The sequence below is a fragment of the Eutrigla gurnardus genome, assembly GCF_963514095.1.
Source record: "Eutrigla gurnardus genome assembly, chromosome: 24".
Lineage (NCBI taxonomy): Eukaryota > Metazoa > Chordata > Actinopteri > Perciformes > Triglidae > Eutrigla > Eutrigla gurnardus.
In genome coordinates this window covers 2,038,675-2,057,663 of record NC_139935.1, presented here as the reverse complement: position 1 = coordinate 2,057,663, position 18,989 = coordinate 2,038,675, and the positions used below count along the sequence as shown (strand labels likewise).

Sequence of the window (18,989 nt, the reverse complement as noted above, 5' to 3'; positions counted from 1 at the left end):
GAATCGATTAAACAAATCCCTTGAACGTCTTTTACACAGCCGTCACTCGTCGCGTTGCTATTCACGAAGGCGTCTATTGTGTTTCTCAAACTCTTTATTTCCCCCTGCGATTGTCATAACTGCCACTTCCTGCTCCGCGGTCTGGAGCCTCATTTTCACAAGCACAAAGTATTTCACAGATGGCCGCGCCCAAATGGCGAGCCCACAGAGCGATACGGTAAACAAGCCGGCGTCCCGCCTGCTACAGGTGAACACACACGCTTGGCGTCAAAGATAACCTGTTTATATGATGGAAGCTTTCACACACACACACACACTGCTCCGCCCCATTTCACACACACACACCCTGCTCCAGCCCTGACCCTGCTCTTCCTACCACAGCGTCTGACCTCTGACCCCTGGCATGCCGCTACGATAGGCCGAGTCTGGAGGAGACGTCTCAGCGTTTACATTCCTCCTCATCTTAACGGCAGGTCACCCTCGGGTGCCTCCACTGATACTGCACACGACCCACCACACCCTGACACTGACACACACACACACACACACACACACACACACACACACACACACACACACACACACACACACACACACACACACACACACCAATCAGTCAGAAAGTGAAGACTTCAGTAGTCTCCAAAGACACCACAAATCCACTTTCACTTTAAAGTGAGAATGTGTCTCATTTAAACTTCCTGTTTCATCTTTTGTAAAGTCGTTTTTCTTCCAGCGAACACGAAGACACTGAAACCAGCAACAAAGAAGATGGTATAGATGTCCGAGTGAGAGATGAACACATGAAGAAAGAAAGAAAGAAAGAAAGGAACATCAGGAAGGAACTGTATTCGCTTGACAACTGATGGAAACACGGCTAATTTGCTGCTTAAATAAAAAATAACTCTCTCTTTCCGACACACACACACACACACAGTTAGCCTCGCGTGCGAACTTTCAATCCCCGGCATCCTGAGCTGAGAAAGGAGAGGAAGGAGGCCGGGCGAGGAAAAGACCAGAGAGAGAGAGAGAGGGAGAGAGAGAGAGAGAGAGGGGGGGGAGGGAGGGAGGGAGGGAGGGAGGGAGGGAGGGAGGGATTGTGTGTGTGTGTGTCCATGATACACACAACGGCTGCCAAATGGTTTGATCTAAATGTTATTATAGAGTAGATACTGATGGGGGGGGAGGAGGACAGAGATGGAAACAGGAGGGAAACAGGAGGGAGGTAAAGTAGAAACGAGATAGAAGGAGTAGGAGGAGAGGGGAGGTGAGACAGGAGGAGATGGTGTTGGAAAGGAAAAGGGGGCACAGGGAGGTGAAACGAGAGATCTGGTAAATGGAGAGGGGAGGGAGGAGGTGAGGATGGACGGGAGGAGGTGGCAGGAAAAAGGGGAGGAAGAGGAGGGGTGAAATCGAGCAACAGCCAGTAATCTGTAATGGAGTTACAGCATCATGTAGCTCCGGTGGTCTTATCGCTGTCGTGCCATGGAGCCATCGAGGACAGGAAACCATTCACTAACAAGCTGTACACACACACACACACACACACACACACACACACACACACACACACACACACACACACACACACACACACACACACACACACACACACACACACACACACACACACACACACACACACACACACACACACACACACACAGCTGAGCCTTAATGTTAACGTGTCCTGGTAGAGAAAACGACCCATTTAAGAAACAAACTGAATGATCAGGTTCGACCCCATCAGCACGTCGTCTGCTTCTGATTTCTCCTCCGTGAACTCACTCGTTCCTCTGAGCACCAAACCAAAGACCACATCATCAGCTCCGACCCAGTAAAACCTCCCAGAACCCAGAGGGTCCAGGTCTGCAGCTCAGGAGCAGAAACCTCCAGAAATAATAATACGCTTGTTCCCAGAAAGTGCAGATGGTTTGCCTTTCGTTTCCCTGCTTCACCTCCCTCCAGCATGCCTCCCTGCTGCCGTCGGCTTGATGCAGAAACGTGGTGACAACCTCAAGTGTTACCGGAGGAGGTCCACTCATTGTTATTATTACCGGTGGCAGCTGTAATTTTAATCCAGGGAAGATTATTAGCATGACTTATTGAGAGAACACTGCACACAGACTTTGATCCTGTGTGAATGTCCCTGAGCCATTAATCCTCAATCAAACACATATTAAATAATATTTAAACCAGTTTGATCAGCTCTTATCGGCATCAGTATTAATCAACAGAATCTGCTTTAAAGCCGTGAAACCAGAGAAAACCAGCAAATCAGTCAGAAACCACCTGGAACCCCGATCGCTGACTGACAGGCGCTCTCGGCAGGCAGACAGGCTCGGCAGACGGCCAGTGGAGTTGCGTGTAAAGAGTTTATTTAGACAAGAGAGCGGGAGGTGAGGAGAATGGGGGGGTGGATCAAAGATCTTCTGTTCAGGCCTGAGGGATCAGTTCTGCTGCAGAGGGGGGGGGAGGTCTCACTCCCTCAGAACCTCAGGAACCGAACGAAAGACGTTAGAACAGAACAACCGGTCGATCTTTTATAAACTGTGTGTGTGTGTGTGTGTGTGTGTGTGCACAAACTAGATAAAAGCATGTAAGAACACACACCCAAAACACTGCTATCTCTGTTCCTGGCAGAGGTGTGTGTGTGTGTGTGTGTAGGAACACACTATCAGTTTGATCAGAGGAGTTGTGCTGATCTAATGTGTTTTCTGTGTGTCTGATCATGTCCAAGTGATACGTTTCCTCTCCACCAGACCTCATTGAGAAAACGATGAATTTAAGCTTCCTGGTTTGAGCTCCGTTAACAGCCTCCTCCTGCACCTTTAAATGCCTCAAAGCAGCCCATTTCTGCTCTCCGGTGATGATGCCATGTGTTGTGGCTGGCACGAGGCGGAAGTGGTGTCACTTGGGTGCCACTGTGGTAAAACACACACACACACAGCTAACATAGATGACATTCTGGAGGATGTGACGCCTCCCGAGCGGGGTAAAACTTAATGACATCTTGAAACTGAGCCCGTGTGATTATGTAAACGAAGGCGTGGAGAGGAGAGGATTTATTGCACTTTAAAAGCAATTTGCCCCGAAGCACAAAGTTTAACAGAAGAGATCCCAGAGAGGAAGAGGACGACGTGTGGAGGGAAGAACCACAGCTGGATGGAGCAGCAGACTGATTCCAGATCAGTGTTTCTACACCTGTGCATTACATGGAGATCTGATCTACGGAGACAATATTTGTCTTTTATTAAATATCAGTTGTCACCCGACTCCGATTACAGCTGCAGAAAGAAGACACTGATGAAGGTTCAGTTAAAAAAAACAGCCACAGCTCCTCGTGAACAAAGCGAGTCATTAAGTGAGAAATGTAAAGTAATGGAGTAGATCTGTGGCATCACCACACACACATCTGATATTTTTTACATCTTTTCATTTTGGTGAATCTGCAGCAGCAAATCTCTCTGGTTCATGTTGACATTTTAATCGGTTTTATGCCTTGGAGTTTTGGTGCAATGACTATTTATATATTACAGACGTAGACAAGTACTGGACCGAAAAAGAAAAAAGAAATATTCTTTATTTTAATTTCATAAATGTACAATAAAAATATTTTGAAATGTTCCTGCTGCACGATGTTGAAAATACAGAATGTGACGTTTGCCCTGAGAGTTAGTATGTTAACGCCGGCTCCTCGGCGGCTGAATGCCGTCCAACAGGTCGGGTGGGTTTGTCCCAGCATGTCTGCAGGAATGTTACTCACAGTCAAAGTACAACCACAACTGGGACTCGTGCTGCCACGGCAACCGCCCGCTGCTGGTGATAAGAAAACGTCTCCCACAATGCACTGCAGCACACATCCTATATTTGACGACACATATGATAAAGGTCTTACCTGTGTGAGGGAAGAGAGCGGGTCATCGGACATGAAAGAGAAGAGAAAATAAAGGTTGGTTAGTGGAAGCTCACATTTCAGCCTGTTTACATGGACACGAGACGCCAACATAGCTGCAGGGAAATCAGGTTACAGGTGTAATCAGATTACATGTTTACACGGGGACCACAGACACACAGACAGGAATTCATAACAAGTACCACTGAGACTGGAAATAAATACAGATTCTGTATCAACTCTGTTAAACCCTGACATCAAAATAAAAGCTCTCCAGACTCTGGTACCAGAGTCCAGACGTCAGAGTAAAAACCCTGAAGCTAGGAGCCGCCGTCCCTCTGATTGATTCTCTAACTATTATTGAGCAACAGACATCAGGCATCCATTTTCTCCTCCTAAGTGGATTTACGGTGTTTAGGAACAAAAGCCGTCCAACGTAAACTCAGGGCCGGCCTCCGTGTGTGCCTCTGCATGGAAAGAAAGGAGCCCCACGTTTCCTCCTCGGAGACCCGAAACTGCCGTCCTGACGTCACGGCAACCGCAGCGGAAAAAGCATCCTCTAGGTTTCCTGTTGGTTCAGTAAAGCTGGAGGACTCTTCATCCTCTCGTGGTTCCAACACTGATCAGATGGATCTGCCTCCACAGTTCTTATTATCTGGAACGGGGAGATGTCGGCCGTGTTGTCTGCCTCCTCCGTCGCTTCACTGCAGGAATTTACTACGGTGGGTTGTTTGTTTTGTCTTCTTCTTCTCCTCCTCCGGAGCCAACTGAAGCTGCATTTCCTCGTTGCATCATCACGACTAATACGATTCAAACAGAGAGAGTTTGTTCAAAACATCCGTGTTCAAGCTTGAACCTGGAGCAGCGAAGTCCAGATGGAGCCACAACAGCATGAGTTGACCTAATGTCACCCCAGTGCTGCCTGCCTGTCTGTCTGCCTGTCTGTCTGTCTGGCCCCATCCTGACTCCTCCTCCCTCTGCATCTCCCTGGCTCCGTTTTCCTTCATCTTCTCTTCTGTTGGTTAGAAAACCGTCAGCTGACTGAGATGTTAATAGAACAATCCTCCAGAGAGCTTATTCAAGTCCAAGTGTATTGGTGTTTAATATTACAATGTTAACTTTAAAAGGTGTGATTGTAATTTTCTTTATCATGCATGTTCTTGCAGATGGATCTGTTTTATTGCTCTTGGCCTTCATGATCCAGCGTTTGGGTGATTCATCTCCAGCTGGGTGATGATGGAAGATGTTCATCCCTTTAGATTTCTGACTGCAGCAGAAAGCAGAGATTAATCCTGGCGTGATGTATTAAAATACCTGGCATGAAGCAGCTGTTTGAATTAGTATCCGTGGTGTTAAAAATCTAATAGCAGACACTGGATCTGTCCGTCGGGGGGCTGGGAATCTCTCGCCTCCCATCGCAGCCCGGCGGCGGTGGCGAGGAGGCCGACGCGGCTCCTAAATATACTCAACACTAAAAATATTGAGTCAAGAGCACCGTCAGCTGCTGCCACACGAAGCCCGACAGGAAACGCATGATACCTTTTAGTTAAAGAGGGTTTAATGCTGCTGCTTCAAGCCTGCTGACGTGTCCTCGAGCAAGGCTTTATGTTGAGTTACTGATTCTCGAAAGGAGGAATCCTGCATGAAGGTTCTGTTTAAACCACTCGGTTCATTCTGATGCGGTTTATTTTTAACATGCGCCGGGTTTCCTGGAGGACTTGAAGGGGTTAACGCAGCCTTGGCAGCGCGTAGCGGGATTACACAACCGGAGCCATTGTTTTGGTGCTCGGGGCCCGGCGGCGAGGAGGGCCAGCTCGCCGACATGTCTGAACCAGCTGGAAGGAGGCTCCGCTTTCATCTGCAGCAGCTCAAGTATGTAAACAAGACCAGCAGCGCTGCACAGAACCACCGGTACCGGGACCGGGACCAGCACCGAAGACCGTTTCTCAGATGGACTCACACAAAACCTGAAGGTGACAAGCAGCCGGCAACATCAATACAAACATGCTAAAAGTTACGTTACGATCAAAGTAAAGAGACAGAAAACAGACTGAGAACTTGTTTGACTTTCTTTCTGCACTAAAAGAAAAGAACAAAGTTTCATGTTTGTATTTGCTTCAGGCCGTTGATGATGCGTGTGTTGATTTTGATGTGTCACAGTGAATCCTGCAGCAACACGCCAACACCTACAGCTGGGATTATCTACTGTAAACCATCACACACACACACACAGGCTGCAGGTATTCATGCTGCAGCTGTGCAGCGACTCGGCTGAATGACTTCTGCAGGTTGCACGGATCCTGTTCCTGCACCTGATCCAGTATTCACGGCTGCACCGGAGACATTTCTGATACTGGTCTCGGTTCTGATACCGGACTTTTTCTTCTTGCTTTCTGCTCAGAGTAGGAGAAGAGGAAGAAGAAACGCTGCCTTGAATGCATAAAAGGTCTCCGGTTCTGTCTTTAATACGAGGATGGAGATCAACAACCTGCCAGAGAGAAACATGGCGGCTCGTCAAGGAAACAACAGAAAGGAGGAGAAGCCATTCATCAACACAACGGATCAGTTGTAGTTCTGAGGCTTCCAGCTGTTTCACATCATCCTGATAGACGCATCACAGAGGGAACAAGTCGTCAATAAATCACAAATAAACCACCTAAGATCTCCGCCGCAGTCAGATGGATACGGACCAATGACAGAGCAGCAGACCGATATCACGTGACACGAGGAGACATGAATAAGAAAACATTCAGTGCTGGACGTCAAAGTCAAAGTGGAACCAGATTAAGTTGAAAGTAAAACCTCGGAGGTGAAATGTCGTGAAACTTCGCCATCTTCCTTCGCACCTCTCTGGTCTGGGGACAGTTAGTCTCCCTCGCTGGCCCAGCAGGCCTTTCTCTTAAACCTGGTGCCACACATCCATATCAACTACATAACTTTGATTTCAGAGAGTAAACATTTTCATTCATTCCTTTTTCATTTCATTTCAGATGAAGCGTCCCTGCAGCTTCTGCTTCTTTTAAAAAGCGACACATATTTGCCTGCTGCCTGTATAAACTCTCATTCATGAGGAAGGGGGCGGGGCCAGAAGGGGGCGGGCCAGGGGGCTGCCAGTCATTTTCCAACCAAACTGTCTTCCCTGTCATTACAGCGACGGTGCCGCTGCAGGGTGTGCAGGCGTCCCACAACCTCAGCAGCCGACGCCACACAGCTTTCACTCTGCAGCGCAGGAAGTAGCAGGTGGAGGTCACAAGGTCAACGTCAGACTCATCAGCGCCGCTTGCTTCACGCAGCATTTACGGCCGCGAGGAGAACACAAAGCATGAAAACTGGTGGTGGTGGCGCCCGCCGACAGCTGCCCACTTTTATGGATCACAGTCAGTAAAGCTGCTCGTCCTCCCAGGTGACCTTTGACCTTCCTGCTTCAAGGTCACATTAGTCCGTAGACAACAGCCACGCGATTTATCTCGACAAAGAATTCATCTGCTGTGATGTGTTTTATTCATAGTTAATGAACGAAGGGCGAGCAGCTGATAAAAGGCCACTCTAAACTCAAGTATCTCTTCCTCAGTCAACATGAACAAGCTCCTCCCCTTTACACGACTGTACATCACCACAGAACCACGCTGGACGCTGCAGAACAAAACATCGACTTTACTTAATAATAATGAGCAGCTTTAACACGGTTTATTTTAAAACCTCCTCGGCGGTATCTGAACGTTACCGTAATTACACAAATCACGGCCATCGCCTCCGACCAATCAGAGCGCTCGGCTGGGGGGCGCGTCCCTCACATGATGCCCCGATGAGGAGACGCTAACGTCCGGGTCGACGGACAGGAAGTGAGGTCAGGAAGCAGCTTGTTCCTCAGCAACGGGATCCTGACTCGGGAATGTCGGCGCTGCAAACACAATATTTTGTTTTTAACTAGGAGGTCATGTCATATCTGGTCTGGATCCAACAGGGTTTGTGGGTCACTGTGGTGGGGGGACCCTGGGGGTTCCTATAGGGGGTCTGCGTTCAGGCTCCTCCGTGAAGTCTAGTGAAGAAGCTGTTCAGCAGTGGAAGCAAGTAACCGAGTACATTTGGGCTACTCAAGTACTGGACTTTTGAGATACTTGTACTCAAAATACTCCAGTATTACCATTTTGCATGTATTTATACTTCGATGTACATTAACTTGATAATATTACAGATTCAACACACAAATAAATGAATAAACTATGATTATGAAGAAGTATTTTCTTATCGAGTATAAAAAGTCATTTCATTAGCTCCGCCTTCACCAGCTGCAGCATTTAGGTGCATCAGTGACATGAAAGCATCAGTAACGATCATCCTACTGTGAATATGTCATATTTCCCAGCAGAGCTCTGATGAACTGTGACGTGACGGATTCCTCTGATCGAAGTGAGTCACTGGATGACGACTGAAGGTCAACAAGTCATCAGAATCGGACCGGTTCTCTCTGTGTTTCCCGTCGCTGCAGGAAGCTGTGGTTCTTCACATAGTCTGACTTCCTGCAGCAGCTCGGAGTCTTCTACGTTTGCTCTCTATTCGAATCAGACTGGAATGCATCTTTAGAGAGAACAACAACGCCGGCCTCTGGCTGATCCCGGTCCTGTTGGGCCCCGTTGGTCCTGTTTGGCCCCGCTCGGCCTCGGCTGTGGTCAGAGGTTAGCAGACACCTTTCTCCCCACCACCACTTCGCCCCGGGCACTTCCTCCCGCATCCTCTGACAAACACGACTTCCTGCCAGACAGCATGGAGAAATCAGTGGACGAGTTCTACAGGTTTCCCAGAAGCACGTGGAGCTCTGCGTCTGACATCGGAGCAAAGCTGCACGACCCGATCCGCCTCAACTCCGGATCTGCTCTTCATTCAACTATTTCACTTCGTCACTCACTTCCTCTTCCATTAAAAGTTCATCTGTGAAACAACAACGTGGAGACTGTGTGCAACAGAAAACCACAGAAACAACGGCGACGCCATCTCCCCCGCACCGAGGCGGCTCCGGTGTCGGGGAAGCAGTGCATCCTGGGTACAGAACTGAGTAAGTGCTGAGTCACACACAGATTAAAGAGCCGGTGGTTTTACAGTTGTTGTCTGCGTGAGAGTTACGCAGCTAAACAAGAGGAGCCGCCACAGAGGTGGCTCGACTGTAGAGGACTCCATTACCCAGAGTTCAACGGGAGCATTGGGCTGTGCCTGTTCAGGTTAAACCATCAATATACAGGTCTCGGCCTGTGAAGATTTATGAAATGTGTAAATGCGTTGCTAGGAAACGGCCATCCACTGGAAACTGTGTAAACTGTGAGAGGCAACCAGCGTAGCATGAAAGCACGGTGGACTCGAAGCGACGCTTTGTCACAGCGTAGGAAAGGCAGTGCTGGGAAAGTGAAAAGACGAGTCACTGATCCAGGAACCGGACTCTCCGTGAAGCCGCCCTGAAGCCGATCATTGAAGGCGTAGAAGGAAAACACTTTAATGACGGCACATTAAAAGCAAAGAAGGCAGGCGAGATAATAAAAAACACATCAGCCTGTTCCAGACTCTGGTCTTCCCCGGATACCTGGGCAGGTTTCTACATGACCGGCTGTCTGCTAGACTGCAATCCTCCGTTATCACACATCCCAGGACCCTCTCCAGGATTCGGGACATTAAATGGGCCATCTCTGCTCTCTGATTGGCTCATGTGTCACATGGTTCCTTCACCTTCCCTCCCTCCTTCTCTGTTGTGTGGTTCTCTCATTGTGTCATTTGTTAAAAGGTCCTCTGTTGGACCAATAATAATAATTATAATAATACTAATATTGCCTTTAAATCTTCTTCCTCGGGATGAGTCGGTGTGACACAATCAATGGAACAGTGCATGAAGCAGGAATGTGTCTGCAGACTCTCACACCGCCGGAGGCTTCCTCCTGGTTTCTCAACACTTTTTAATGGGACCCAAAAAATCACAACAACTCTTTCAATGACGATTTTCAAATAATCATTTGTCCCAAAACAATGTGAAAAACATTGCCAGACTTGGAAAAACAAATATCTAACTACATTGAAATGATGAATGAAGCATTCAAAGGAGCGTTTCATTCAGGGAGGAGGAGAAGAGGAGCGACAGTTTATTTAAAAAGATAATTGCTGAGCCGACGCTGGAGAGCCGAGGCGGCGTGGCAGACGGCCAAAGTCAAGTTTGTTTCATGTTTATGAGCCGCCAGATCTCCCTCCCGACCTCCGACCCCGTCCCCATGCATCTCTAAGAGTCCCTGATGCTCCAGAGATCTTCGTAGAGCCTCCTAGAGCGGGTCCCACCAAACCCACTTCAACCCGGTCTGTCTGTGATGTCACTCAGAGAGCAGGAAGAAGAGCCAAAGACGCCCCTGCGGGGACAGCGTGTTCACAGCGACACTCCCATGATTCCCGTCGTCGGATTTACGGCGTCCTGCAGACCAGCTGCACGCCGCTTTACTTCAAACTCATTTATTGTTTCCGAGGGTCATATAGAATCGGGGCCCTTTTTATTGTGCATGCTGCTCACATGCTGAATGAGTTACCAGCAATTCACATAATCGATTGCTTATGTCATTTATCCAGTAAAAAGACTGTTTTCCATCACAATAAAATGTCTTTTTTTTTAGTTTGAAGTGTTTATTGGACAAAACAAGTGAGTTAACTACATCACCTTTTACTGTTGTTTTTAAAAACAGTTTATAGACTAAATGATGAACTGAATAATGGAACAGATCAGTTCGTTTCACACACATGAACTCCACTAAAGGTCCACTTACACATTTATTTTGTGTAGATTTAACAGATCCGCTGATTAAGTATTGATTAAAATGCATTTGGAACTGCATCACATCTTCCCAACCAGCTGCAGATGCTCAACCTTGGGATTACTTGACTAAAAATCCACTTACTAGCTGGCTCTGGAGCTTTTGAGCATGTCACAGTCCAAGTTGTTCCTGCCTGTGGATTGTGTTACAGCACGGTGACCCCTGACCTTTACACCCACCTCCCTCCTTGACCGTGAGGCAGGTCAGAGGTCCAGCTGGGGGGGGGGGGTCAGGAGGGGTCACGGGGTCCAGATAGAGGACTGGGAATCTGCTAGGAATGCTGACTGAGGCCCGAAACTGTCCGACTGGAAACACATCTGGAAAACGCATGGAGGCCGAGGGGGGAAGGGCGTGTGTGTGCAAGAAAATACAGAATGTGTAACAAAGAAAAAAGTGTGTATACATGCATGTGTGTGTGTGTGCTTCCTGAGGCCCTGCAGAGGAGGGAAGTTCAGCCGAGCTATTATAAGACCACAAATTAGGGCTCTCCACAGCCAGAGAGCTCCTCTGCTGGGCCTCATCGCTGCACAATGAAGACTTCACTGCAGAGAGAAAGCAGCCACGCTGGAGAAATGTGAGGAGACCTCCGATCCTTCCAGACCACCCTCATCACAAACCGCTGTTTAGATGGACTAATAAAGACAACATGGACTCTTCTCTCGGAAACAAACGGAGAATCCCACAGCCATGAAGGCGCCTCAGGTGCATATATATGAAACATGTATGCAGATAACAAAAGAGGAAGAAAGAAAGGGGCGAGGAGGACGACGGACAGGCGTGGAGGGTGAAAACAGATCCGTGTCTGAAGACGAGGGTGCTCTAGTTCAGACAGTTTTGAACAATGGCGGTGTTGTGAGCGCCGGCCATGGGATCGAACCCCCGGGTGTTTCCCATCGGCCCGTCTGCCCGTCCCGCGGCCCGGGGAGAGAGAGCGAGACGGAGGCCAGACGACGACGTTAACACAGAGTGCTCTTTACTCAGCACAGGCCTGGCCTTCCCATGAGCCTTTGCACTCCCGGTCGTCTTTGTTCCCTGAGAGGCATGCTGGGAAATCCAGCCATCAGACAGACTCTGGCCGGTCACAATGAGGGATTGACCGCGGCCCCAGACGTGAGACTGAGAAGGTCTTTGTGTGTGAAGAACCCACCGCTGTCGGCTCAGATCTGATCTCTGATCAGATAAAACCACATTCTACACCGTTAATGGGAAGCTTCCTCCACAGAGAAGATTCAATATTATATCATTATAATATCCTCGTTATCCAAACTACTGAACTCCTGTTTCCTTTATGTAAATCAGCCTCGACGATGTCACCACGCCTGCAGCCATGGTCATGTTTCTGGCTCTGGTCCAGGACCAGCAGGTCCTCCAGACCAGCCGACTTCTGGTCTGTTATTGTTGTCTGATGAAAACACTTCATAATGAACCAACGAGGCTTTGATCTGCAGATCTCAAGAATCTGTTTCTGTGCTATATATATATATATATATATATACATAGATATATAGATTGATAGAGATAGCGATTGAGATGTGACTTTGTGATATAGAGACAGCTGGCCTGTGTTGCAGTGACGGGGGAGAACACACGTCTTTGTTGGCAAACAGCAGGCTTTCTCAGCCTCGGAGGTCTTGTGGTTGTCCGGATTCCTCATGAAGAATAATCTAATTGAGGATCAGCGTCCGGACGCCAGGGAGGCCACACAGGCAGGACAGACAGTTCCCCCGATCCAAAGGTTGGAAACATTACAGAATAAGGTCTATCATCTTTAAAAGTCTGGCAAAGTGGATCAACAGAACGTCAACACTTTAGCTTTGTATAAAACACAACAAAGTGTCAACACTTTGTTGTGTTTTATACAAAGCTAATGTGTTTTATAGAAGTATTTTCACTCCAGTCTCCAAGAAGAGTATTCTTATTTCTGCATCTCCAGAAAAGACTCTTTAAAAACACAAAGAGCTGAAACGATTCATCGACTGTCAGAAAACTGACCTTTATAAATCGGAGTGGAAGAAAAGGGTCTGAATATACGGACACCTGGACCTGAGCACCTTGAAAATCACCTAGTAAAACTACACTTTATGGAGCTGCTGGGACATGATGTCTTTAGATAGTTTTCACTAGTATTTAGACCTCCTGTCCTTTTATCTCTTTTATCTCCACTTTCCTGACTCTGATGCTTTTTATTTTAATCTTTAAGTGCTTGATCAACTTTCATGTTTCATTTTTGCAAAAGCTGCTCATGCAAATGAGATTCATTATCAACAATCAGACAGCAGCAGATAAAGGAGGAGACACACAAGAGAAGTTATGATATAATCCTCATTACTGAACTGAACTGAACCAGTCATTTCACTTGCATTGTCTCATCCAGATATCCGATTTCAGATGATTCAGATGATGAAGAAGCAATTATAGGAGATCATCAGGGAGGATAACGAGGAACCAGGAAATTAAAAGGAACAAGTGGTTCCAGCGGAGCACATGTTGCTCTCTGCATTCATCTGAAGGTGGACGGACAAACGTGTCATTACATGACAAAAAAGCAAGAGTCACGAGGACTTTAGGAAGACGTCAAGAACAAGCCGTAAATGTGGATAATGACACAGACCACAATGCACTTCAATGGAGGCTGATGCATGCTCCGCAAGGCCTTTGAAGCAGGCAAGAAGGGGTGGATTTAAGTGTGTGTGTGTGTGTGTGTGTGTGTCGGGGAGTTTCATGAATGCATAAAGCCCTGGGTTGTCCCGGTGCAGGCCTGCCGTGCGAACAGGCCTCCCTGCTGTAACAACAAACTGGAGTCCTGCAGCGTTTGTTTGAGGTGGGGGGGGAGACAGGGGGGAGACAGGGGGGGGGCACGGAGCTGTGAACTTCAGACTAGCAACCGAGGAGGAAAAGGCTGAACAGTTGAAGGAAAAGGGGCCCCGGGGTGCTACAGGGGCCGCCACAGGAAATGGGTGGGGCTCGGTGGGAGGCAGGGTGACGAATAGGCGGCCAAGACATGGGTGGGGGGGCGAAGTGTGTATGTGTGTGTGTTCTCTCCTTATTGATTAATAGGCTCTCAACCTGGAACAACATCGTCAATCAGAAGGGAGAGTTCACGGCTACGAGGCGACGCTGCCAAAAAACCCGCCATGATTCATTCCTACCTTTCTGTGGAGGTTTTTACAGGCGGGATTAAGGAGGAGGAGGATGAGATCAACACAGCTGTGCAGATAGCAGATTCACTCAACAACAGGAAGGTTCTAGAAACCTTCAGAACGTTCAGTTCATACCCAAGAGACGCGGGGAACTTTCAGCTCTTTGCAATCTGCAAATCAGAACAATCACAACTGCAAATACATTCAAATAATAATAAGATTCTCGCCAAAGCACGAGAAGCCACGGCCTTGCCGCCCGCTGACGTTGGACTATGACAGGAACCAGACCCCTAACGTATTTGAGCTGAGCCCTAGTGACCAGACAAGAGCGGACCAGAGCGGTCTGCCTCCCCACAACGAGCTCTGCTGTCTGGTCCTCTCCACTGCAGCCAAGAACAGATGCACACATATATTAAGGAGGTTTTACTCCAGACTATTACATGTCTGTGGGGGGTCGCCGGGGTCGTTCATCAACGCCGGTGACTCACCAGTCTCTCGCCGGTGGCGGAAGGTTTTGGCGAACTTTGCAGCCCAGTTTGGGAACAAAACCTCCCATTGATTCCAGCAGTAAACGCCTCAGTTCCAATCCAATAAAGTGTTTTATTATTCCAGTGTTGGTGATCTGTCACCTCCTCACCAGGGTTCCCCATTGGTTCTGGGACCTGATTACCATGTTGACCAGGAGGGCCATGAAAAAGGATAAAAAGAAAATAAAGGGAGAAATAGAAAGAGGATGGAGTAGATGATTGCTTGGTGACGACGATGACGCCCTAGTTCAGTATAGAAACGTAAAAAAGATGATCAGATAAGAGACTTCCTCTCCAACTCAACTGTGGATGTGCTTCCCCCCTCGAGGCGTTTCTAGAAACATCCACAAACCAGACGTCCGTCTGGTGTTGCCTTCGTGCTCATCCACACTCTGAAAACACAGCAGCGCGTTAGCTTCCTAGCCTGTAGCACGTTAGCTTCCTAGCCTGCAGCACGTTAGCTTCCTAGCCTGCAGCCAGAGCAGCTCACCTCTTCTCTTCCACTTCACACCTCCTGTCAGCCTCAAATATACGGAAAGCCAGAAGGGCCACATTTCACAGTCATGCACTGATATAGCCTCTCAGCTGCCCCCCCCCCCTTACTGTAAATAGGAACCTTGTCTCTCAGGCCGTCTGGATCCAATCACAGCTATTTTCTAGCGGCGGCGGAACAATCTGAGGAAGCTGGAAACTGGAATAACCTCGCTGGCTTCAAGTTGACAGAAGTAGGTCAGAATTCACTCACTTCTTAGAAACAGTCTACTGTGATGGAGAAATGTGAAGATGAGCAGAATCCCTCCTGCTTTTTGCTCTTAGCAACATTTCAAAACAAACAGGAGTCTTTATTCTACTTTCTGACACGTTATTCCAAGGAACTGTCTGAACTTTCTGCTCGGTATCTACTGTAAATGTCCCGCATGTCTGCAGGAAGCAGTAAGGACCTTCTCCTCCACACATCCCACTGCAAATGTACATGTTAGTGTGAGGAAGTACAGTGAGGCAGGTACAGCAGACTGACCGTTGAAGAAGCTCTTGACCTTCAGGTAGCCGACGCTGAGGCGGAGCACCGACAGCTTGTCCAGCCGAGCCCTGACCTCCTCGGTGAAGGGCAGCAGGCTGGTGAGCTTGTCCAGCTCGCCGTTGAGCCGGTCGCGGTGGCGTTTGGACGGGTTGGACTTGGCGCCATCGGGAGGTGGCGGTTTGGGTCTGAGGACACAGAGAAGAAGGACAAGGGCTGGATTAGGAGAAGCCAACCTTCCTGGACGACCAGCAATATGTATATTTGTAACTCCTGACAGCAGCATGTGCTATTAATACAACTGCTGCTGCAGTTGATTCCATTCATTTCCAATTCAACACAAGTCTCTCATCACAAGTCATCTTTACTTCTGCTTCCCACTCGAAGAAAACAAGTTTAGAAATAAATCTCTGAGCTGATAGCGGACATCTATGTGGTCGTCGTTTTTCAGGACAAAAACCCTGGAACAACAACGTTGGAAACAGTCGTCAACTCAAAGCTCTTAGCTGGAACGTTCATCCTATATTTAAGTAATTTAGTCCAAAGCTGGAGGAAAAACAAAATCAAACTAAAGTTGACGTTTTTGCTGAATCATTGCTGAGGTCACGTGACTGATCAGCTGTTCCAGCGTCTCCCGGATTCATGTTTTTATTGTGGATATAATAATTAGAACGTGAAACAAACGGCTGGCGGATCTCATTTCATGTACAGTTTGCTTCAGATTCACTTGATAATTGCACGTAAACACAGCTGCCGGTTGCCTTGCTCAAGGGCAACCTGCCGTTATCTGACACACAAATAAACGACAAAGCTGACGATGATTCGCCAGATAACTCAACGGAAAACAAAAAACGAACTATTTGATTCCCTCAATAATATTTCCTGCTGTAGTTTGTGAATATTTGGGGATTTTGACCGTTGCTCAGGTGAAAGTATCTATATTTTGTCTTTTTTTAGACCAAAAATGAATCAATAAAACTACAAAGTCTTCTGCAGATTAAACGATAACAACTTAAAAAAGAACCCAAGCAGATGTGGTTTCCACGTCTTGCTCAAGAGCACTTGAGCAGAAATAGTGTGGTTGTTGTGGGAGTTGAACCTGTGACCTTCCAGTTACAGGTCGTTCTCACACCGAGCAGCTGCACGTCTGCTGCCTCTCCACTTAAATCAGGTTCAGATGTTGCTGCTGACGACTCCGCTGGGGATTTCTAGGTCAGGTGAGGCCAATCATCTCGGTGTGTGTGTGTGTGTGTGTGTGTGTGTGTGTGTGTGTGTGTGCACCTGCAGACCGCCTCGTTACAGAGACGTCCAGGTGGGAAAATGTGCTGCCTGAAGTTGCAGAAACATGGAGCAACGTAAACTTCCTCAAACTTACAGGAATGTGGAAATCGTAGCTCGAGGACAGAAGAACTTCCCTTTTAGCCCCAAAAAATTAAATGTCATCAAATGATCGTTTCTAATACCAGAGAAGCACATTTATGATATTATAGTTCAACTAAGGGGGAGCTTATGGTGATTTAATAAGCGATTTCCTTTTGTTGGACGTGTCTCTGGGAACTTCAGATCTGATCCGAGATCCAGAGTAAAAGTCATTTAGCTCAGAGCAACATACGTTTCCTGGAAATTCCCTCATTAAAACAGACTTTATGCAGCTTCGGGGCTGGAGGCTGTTCTGTACTCCTGCACCAATAAAAACACATGTTCATTAATAAAATGTACACAGCGGGTACAGTTTAACCAGAAAAGAGGAAGAACCAACTCTGGACTGTACGAGAAAAAAAAAAAAAAAGCACCAACACGCTGCTCAAAATAACATTAAGGAAGGAAAGAAAGAACAACTCGAGACTGTAAATTCAGGCCTGGTGTGAAACATTCTGCTGAAACTCAACCACAAACCCAGAAGTGTGATTTTACAGATAGCCGCTGTCAGAGGGAACACATCATACTCGTGGCTGCCTGCTCGATATTTAAATCAATCTGCAAACTTCAAGTACAACCTCACTTTCTCCAACACCGCCCCGACCTTCCCCCCGAGTCTGTGAGGTGAAGGTCGTGGGCTGAACGGCTGCACTGTAACAGGAACGTAAATGTGTAAAATGTGGACCCCCCCCCCCCCGAATAAGACATCTGCTTCCAATAATACTCCAGAACACGACATATATATCTGAAATGGAGGCGAGATGGTATCGCTGCATTCCTGACGGCACGACTCGCTGCTGAGAACAATGAACGGCCAGTGTTGTTGCTCCTCGCTTTATCTACAGGATCTGCCCTGGGAGGGGCGTGCACCCGAATCTGAGGGTGTGTGTGTGTGTGTGTGTGTGTGTGTGTGTGTGTGTGTGGGGGTTTACAACAACCCTCCCCTGCGTTCACACAAAGGCACTTTGTCCTCCGTCGGAGCAACGACACCTCGGCAGAACAAAAGCAACTAAATACCATGTTGGCGTCGGTTCCACTGCTGGAGTTATGATCCAGCACCGGAGCTTAGGGCTTTGACTCCGAACTTCGTTATTCGAATATAATTCAAATATCAAAAAAATATATATATATTCAAACGAATATTAGGCAGCCCTTAATATTCGAACCCGTTATGGGCATTATTTTTTTGTAAATGTCTTTGCTTTGAACGTTGTTTTCAATTCCCAGGCTTTTTCACGCCTGGTGAAGTTGTTGTGAATCGCGAGCTCATTAGCAAGGCTATCATTGGTCATCTGGGCTCCTATAGGTGACGTTAGCGTCCTGGTTTGCGGCAATTTTGCAGAACAATGGCCGCGTCAACATCGACAACAGCCCCCGAGGAGCCCGCCACTCGCCACTCCGTCCCGAGAACCGTAAACTCTTAAGGGCTCGGTTTATGCTTCTCCGCGTAAGTGATCACGCAACGGCCACGCAGTTGCTGGGAGACCGCGATGGTTCTGCGTTGGGTTTACGTGTCGAAATGCAATTCAATGCCACACCGGTAGAGGGCGCTATGTTTTTTGTAAAGACTGAGCGAACCGACCGAGACTCTTGACGTATATCGTCGTTAGCCTCGTATAGCCTATTTGTTTACCTTCCGGCTTTAAACGTCCACAATTTTTCAGAACTTGGTGTTTTGTTTCTTTGTGCAAAAGCGACAATAAAACGAGGTGAAAACAATAAAAAGTAGCCTTTTAAAGTTTAAATGGCGGGTGTTTATGAGTGGAAACCGGATAGCGGTCTCCAGCGGATGTAGTTAGCGGACCAATCACAGCCAATGCCGCTGCGTTGGTGTTGCGTTGGTGTTGCGTCGCCTCGACGCGTGTCTAGGATTTTTGGGAGGTGCACGGTCAGGCCCTTGCGTTGTGTCGACGCGGAAGCATAACTTGGGCTTAAATAGCCAAACAAACCCCGCCGAACAGTCGGCACTGACGTCCCCGATCATGTCTGAACATGTGAATCACCTGGTATTTTTGGCGAATAACTTAAAAGTCTGTAGCCAAATAAACTGCAGCCAGCCAGAAAAGCCAGCGAAACAATTTGTTAATGGGCCGTTAATGGCTGGTAGGATGGGGTTTTGTTTTTAGGTCTACCTTTATTTTGTCTTTTCAGTTT

The 18,989-nt window shown here is 47.7% G+C and overlaps 1 protein-coding gene across 2 annotated transcripts in view; it reads right to left on the bottom strand.

The window, feature by feature from the left end:
* The window catches only part of ahr2 (aryl hydrocarbon receptor 2), a 29,315-nt gene that overhangs the window by 9,530 nt on the left and 796 nt on the right, over positions 1–18,989 (bottom strand). For both annotated transcript variants that reach the window (XM_084004117.1, XM_084004118.1), the window contains exon 2: positions 15,417–15,604. In XM_084004117.1, coding sequence (XP_083860243.1) covers positions 15,417–15,604 — 188 coding nt within the window. The remainder of the gene's footprint in view (positions 1–15,416; positions 15,605–18,989) is intronic.